At 38.5% G+C, this 6,605-nt stretch overlaps 1 protein-coding gene across 1 annotated transcript; it reads left to right on the top strand.

Annotated features, from left to right (window-relative positions):
- Window positions 1–238: 238 nt before the first annotated feature.
- Window positions 239–2,013, top strand: LOC116177089 (DNA-directed RNA polymerase II subunit RPB2-like). The gene is made up of 3 exons (XM_031495961.1): window positions 239–786; window positions 833–1,051; window positions 1,275–2,013. Exons 1-3 carry the CDS (start codon window positions 331–333, stop codon window positions 1,941–1,943), a joined length of 1,344 nt encoding a protein of 447 aa, XP_031351821.1. The 5' UTR covers window positions 239–330; the 3' UTR covers window positions 1,944–2,013.
- Window positions 2,014–6,605: the final 4,592 nt, after the last annotated feature.

Raw genomic sequence — 6,605 nt, forward strand, 5'->3', positions numbered from 1 at the left:
AATGCCCATTTAAATTAAAATTCAACTCCACTTCTAAAATTGATAAATTTTTAGTACTTTTTCTTGGTGACCCTTAAGCAACAAATTCTAAGAATCGCACAAATAAAGAATGTTAATACGTCTGTAAAGAAAACCCGTTTTTTGTACAAATATTAATGTAGCTTAAATGAATATTGGCCTTGGCAGTCAAAACAAACAGGTTTATATGCCAGTAAGGTAAACAAAATCTACTACGCAAAAATATTAACTACGCGGCAGACTACAACGCCAAAATTATTCCGCTCTTACATTGCTATTTCACAATTAATGGAATTATTTTTTTAGAGTGCTATGGGAAAACAGGCCATGGGTGTATATATTACAAATTTCCACGTTCGTATGGACACTCTCGCGCATGTGTTATATTATCCTCACAAACCACTTGTTACAACACGCTCTATGGAGTATCTACGGTTTCGAGAGTTACCTGCTGGAATTAATAGTATTGTCGCGATCGCATGTTACACGGGCTACAATCAAGAAGATTCAGTTATTTTGAACGCCTCCGCCGTAGAAAGAGGCTTTTTCAGATCTGTCTTTTATCGTTCGTACAAAGATTCAGAATGCAAAAGGATCGGCGATCAAGAGGAACAATTTGAGAAACCTACAAGACAAACTTGCCAAGGCATGAGGAACGCTCTCTATGACAAGCTCGATGACGATGGCATTATTTCCCCTGGTATTCGTGTGTCCGGAGATGATGTTGTAATTGGTAAAACTATGACTCTTCCTGAAAACGACGACGAGGTAATTTAATTTTATCGGCCTTGCAGTGTAAACCTTTTCATTTTAGTTAGACGGAACTACGAAGAAATTCTCTAAGCGGGACGCGTCAACTTTTCTACGTAACAGTGAAACTGGTGTTGTTGATCAAGTAATGTTAACACTGAATTCTGAGGGATATAAATTCTGTAAAATTCGTGTGCGATCAGTGCGCATTCCACAAATTGGAGATAAATTTGCGTCGAGACACGGTCAGAAAGGTACCTGCGGTATTCAGTATCGCCAAGAAGTAAGTGAACCGCACTAAAACTTGTTTTTTTTTTCATTTTGAGGTAGTAGAATTACAAAATCTTTTTATATAGTTACTTAACAAATTTAGGGTTTTTAAGAAATAAGTGTTCTAATGTTACATGCACTGGAAGAAATGTATAGCATAACTGTAGAACTTTCCTCTTGCGTTTTAGCTATCAATTTTCAACTGAAAAGGTCTAAATACTGATATCTATTTCTAGGATATGCCGTTCACATGTGAAGGTATTACGCCTGACATTATCATTAATCCTCACGCTATCCCGTCCCGTATGACGATTGGTCACTTGATCGAGTGCATTCAAGGAAAGGTATCCGCAAATAAAGGCGAAATTGGTGACGCGACACCTTTCAATGATGCCGTAAATGTACAGAAAATTTCCACTTTGCTTCAAGAGTACGGGTATCACTTGAGAGGAAACGAAGTTATGTACAACGGCCACACAGGTCGCAAAATAAACGCACAAATTTTCTTGGGCCCCACTTACTATCAACGTCTCAAGCACATGGTCGACGACAAAATTCACTCGCGTGCTAGGGGACCAGTACAGATCCTTGTGCGTCAGCCTATGGAAGGTCGTGCCCGTGATGGTGGATTACGTTTCGGAGAGATGGAGCGGGATTGCCAAATTTCGCATGGTGCTGCACAATTTTTAAGGGAGAGACTTTTTGAAGTATCAGACCCATACCGCATTCATATCTGTAACTTCTGTGGATTGATTGCCATTGCGAATTTGAGAAATAACACATTTGAGTGCAAGGGATGTAAAAACAAAACTCAAATATCTCAAATCCGTTTACCCTATGCTGCTAAATTATTATTCCAAGAACTGATGAGCATGAACATTGCGCCCCGATTGATGGTTATGTAATAAGTGTAATTAGTTATTTCTGAAATGTAATGTAAGTACTAGTATTATTTGAATAAAGGTTTTACACAAGGTTGCCTTATATGATTTAAGACTTGTCAAGGAATGTGTTTATAGAGAGCTTAAAATACAATTATTAATGCTACCATAATAACTTCTCTCCAGATTTTGTTGGTTATTGAAAGATGTTCTCATTAATTGAATTGAATTGGAAGTGAAGGCATCTAACAAGCTGGAAAACTATAACATGGCATGTGCAAAGTAAGACGAGGTTTTATGAAAGAAGTAAGTCCACGTTCTAATAAAAGTTTACTAGGTGTAGATATATCTAACAAATTTAACACAAAGAGTGTAAATGAAAGTTCGTTTGTGTTAGGCGGTTCACCTTAACACAACGTATTAGAGAAAGGTATTTAACTCTACATGTGCAAACTTGTATTAAACAGAAAATTATAATAATATGATTCCATTAACATTATGAAAGTTAATAAATGACGGTCAATTAGTTATTAAATAATGACGTCGCGATTAGTCTCAATTGCAAGCCAGCAACGTGATACTTTCGCATAACCTATTATATCATAAGGATTTATTAGGTTATGCCATTTTAGGCTCATTCATAAGACACAATAGTTACCAATATGCTAACTCGTAGCGTATCGGTAACAGTTGTGGTCTTCTGTCACGATCCATACTTTGCCATGTGTATCGCTACTGAAGATGGCCGACTACTCCGTAAAGAGAGTAAAAGTAACGATGTAAGTATAAGACGTATCAGTAACTGTAAAATCACTAAATATAGAAAGTACCGCAATCCATTGGGCTCGTGTTAGAGAGAGAACGCATAATTTTTGCCCAAAAATGGCGGAAGTTACCAGATTCTAGTAACTTTAATGTTAGGGATTGTTCCACCTGTTTGGAGATATTTATAAAACATGACAGTACTACATATGAAGTTAGGTTATAAAAAATTACAGCTATTCAGATTTTATTTGTCAATTTTTTTAAGTTGGCAGCAAATTTGCCAAAAAATGGCGGATGATTGCGGTACTTTCTTATATCTAGTGACTTTAAGTAATTGTTGTCTTATGAACACACCCATTGTTTAATTACTTGTGTAGTATAGGTAACATAATTTCGTCATGCCAGTTTTGTTTTCGCTATCTTACAGTATAGCCGCTTTACATTAGGCAATTTTAGTGCAATGCAAGGCTTGTGCTATGCAATCTAAAATTGCCTTGCATTGCTTATTACGGTTTTACAACAATGCAATTGTGTTGCAACTTTTGTGCAAGTTCAGAAAAGTGTTGCAGTTGAAACTTTTCAGTTGGTTTACACAGAAGGTTATTCTTGCAACTTAATAAAATTGACCATTAGGTATGAGCAAACAAAAGGAAATTAAGCTGGCTACAGCTTGTTATGTGGTGGCGCTTGCTATTAAAAAAAAAGACACACGCGAAACCAAATAAATTGTGGTATTGACAAAAGTACTAGAAAAGTTACTAGAACTTGCGTCAAACTTGCAAGTGAAATAGAACTTTCTCTATTTATTTTTCTTGCACCTGAATTGCGTATGAACATGCGCAGTAACGTATCTCTAACTTGCATTGCACGAAAATTGCCTTGTAAAGCGGCTTTAAAGATGTGCGCCTCCTATTTTTGCGCGATCGCATAAATCAAAAGCGAAAGTCAAACATGTTTCACTATTGTCGCTATAGCAAAATATGAGAACAGTCGTTGATCAGAGCTGGGTACTTACTGCTCACGAGTATTTCGCTTGAAAAAGAGCTCCAAGCGGAAAAAGCACCTCTCGCGAGTACTTTTCGGAGCGGCCGCTTGGTACACTCGAGCGTTTACTTAAAGTGCTCGTCGCTCGAGCGTGTTTTTCTGCCCGCGAGCGGCTTTTCCGCTACTGAGCGTTTTTTTTTCGCTCACGAACGGATTTAACCGCCCTCAAGCGCTAAAGGATTAAAGGCTTGGGCATACAGAAAGCGGTCAGTCGCGGCAGGCTGAGATCTCAGACCGAGGCGGTCTAGTTGTATTACACTGTGGTGCATCATCTGTCACACAGAACGCTGTCTACCGCGATCTACTTATATCTGGATCGCCGCGACAGACCGTTTTCTGTGTGCCCAAGCCTTAAGGCTGGACAGTACATACAGAACGGAGTATGTAAAGTTGCCTATTGTCAATCCCCAAATTTGGTTATTTATAATATTAATTTGTGTTCGATGGTAAAAACATAAACTTAGTCCAATTATAATGCATATTTTCTACCTGTATAAAACCAGCCACGCGGCGGAAGCTATCTTTTCGCGCTTTTGAGGAAAACTTTTAAGTTGTTTTTCCAAGATAACTTATCTATAAATGAAGTTGGAACAATTTCTAAAATTAAGATACGTTCGTAAACTTAATATCTAGGCAATAACGCCAGGAAAATTTATTTCCTTTTTTCTTTTCCAAAATATGACACCCTAACAGCCCTCGACGTTGCCCTTAAAAAAAAGATTATTTTAAAACATTTTAGTAAACCCCGGCGTTATTGTCTAGCTAAAGCATTCACCTTTCACAGGAATATTCGACCCCTTCTTCAACTTCACTCAGAATTAAGATATCGTGGAACGAAATCACGCGTTTTCGGGCAACGGAACGGGTGTACTGTCCAGCCTTAAGCGCCGTTTTTTCGGTCCCGAATGTTTTTTTCCACTCCCGAGCGCTTTTTCCGCTCACGAGCACTTTTCCCGAGCGCTCGCGATAAACCGCTTGAGCACTTTTAGAAGTGCTCAGAATCCGCAAGCGATTTCGCTTTGCACCGGCATTATGGCTCAGTGGTAGAGCGTAGAGTTATAAATCCGGAGGTTGGGTGTTCGAACCTGGGTTGGGGTGAATTTTTCATCTGTGGCAGAGATGGAAATTACCTTAGACCACTTTCAATCATTCTGCCGGCTACTCCGAATTAGGTTTTCCTAATTCGTAAGATAAATACCTTCTGCAGAGGCACCTCTAAAAAGCATTATGCGGGTCACTCTGTAATTGGGCGCAAGCCTGTTGAGGGCCCAGAACAAGAGGGGGATAATAAATAATAAAAGCTGGCGAGTGACGAGTGAGTGATATGTTTCCGCCCCTCATGCCCCATGGCATTTCCTGTCAGGATCTTTGTCTTTCAGCGGGCAGTTCATTATTAAAGATGGAACCAAAATTGTTTGGGTTACCTACTGAACTCTTATAAGCATCTAAAAATCCATTTAGATTACTCCAGAAGCATATTGTAACGGAAATGCTCCAGAATTCTCTGGAATGTTCTACGCGTATTCGAGAATGTACTGGACTTACATTGCTTGCGTGTATAAATGGTTGCGGACCGAACATCGCGGGAGTCTACTATCGAACGAGATCGAGTGCGAACGAAACATAGAGCGCGAAAAGCTGATATAAATTTCGAAGTGTGTGATATAAATAATCGATATAAATTGTACGGTTTTTATAGTGTTTTAGTTTTGTTTAATAAATATTGATATAAATCGAACCCGAAATTATAAATAACGTTACATTGGTGTCAGGTGTGGGATTAATTAAATTAATTAAAAGTAAGATTAAATTAAGTGCTTCTGCTTGTGTATGCCTGTAACAAGATCTGCTGCCGCTAAAATGGAAGAAACGATGCTCAATTTGCTCCAGCAAATCCAAAATGGCCAACAGGTGTTGCAACAAGAAATGAAAAGCACCCAAGAAAATTCTAGAAATATTCAAGAGAAGTTGGAAGAAAATTCTAGAAATTTTGAAGACAAGTTCGAGAAAATGGAAGAAAATTCTAGAAAGATTAATGAAGAAAATTCTAGAAATATTCAAGAGAAGTTGGAAGAAAATTCTAGAAATTTTGAAGAGAAGTTCGAGAAAATGGAAGAAAATTCTAGAAAGATTAATGAAGAAAATTCTAGAAATATTCAAGAGAAGTTCGAGAAGTTGGAAGAAAATTCTAGAAGGATTAATGAAGAAAATTCTAGAAATATTGAAGAAAAGTTCGAGAAAATGGACGAGAAGTTCGAAAAGATGGAGGAAAATTCTAGAAAGATTATCGAAGAAGTCTCTAAATCAATTGAAGAAAAAGTTGAAGATAGAATTACGGAAGTTTCCAAAACATTTAAAGCAACATTCGTTGAGATTGAGCACAAGTATGAAGAGCTGCGCGAGCAATAATTCTTGCGACTGACTACGGAAGAGCGTACTAGTAGTGCCCCAGATGAATTACTGATGGACCGTCTTCTTGAGGTGCCACAGTCTACTCATTACAAGAAGGTCAACCCAGAAACAAATACGAGAGTAGAAGGCGACGTTCAGCAAGCCCGAATAAAGCCACCTACTTTTGATGGTAAGATTCCTTGGACCTCGTACGTTCGACAGTTTGAAGCAGCGGCTGCGGCAAATAAATGGACTCTTCAAGACAAAACTACAGCCCTGATTCTTGCTCTGAGAGGAGATGCTCTGGATGTGTTGCGGACTATCCCCGAGGATCAACAGAACTTCCAACAAATAGTAGCGCGACTCGAAATGCGATATGGCGATAAACACCTTCAGCAAGTTTACTATGTCCAAGTCAAGAACCGAATGCAGAAACCTGGAGAAAGTTTGCAGGAACTTGAAGCGGACATCGCTAGACTGATTCGA

This window comes from Photinus pyralis, unplaced genomic scaffold, assembly GCF_008802855.1.
Source record: "Photinus pyralis isolate 1611_PpyrPB1 unplaced genomic scaffold, Ppyr1.3 Ppyr1.4_LG7, whole genome shotgun sequence".
Classification (NCBI taxonomy): Eukaryota; Metazoa; Arthropoda; class Insecta; order Coleoptera; family Lampyridae; genus Photinus; species Photinus pyralis.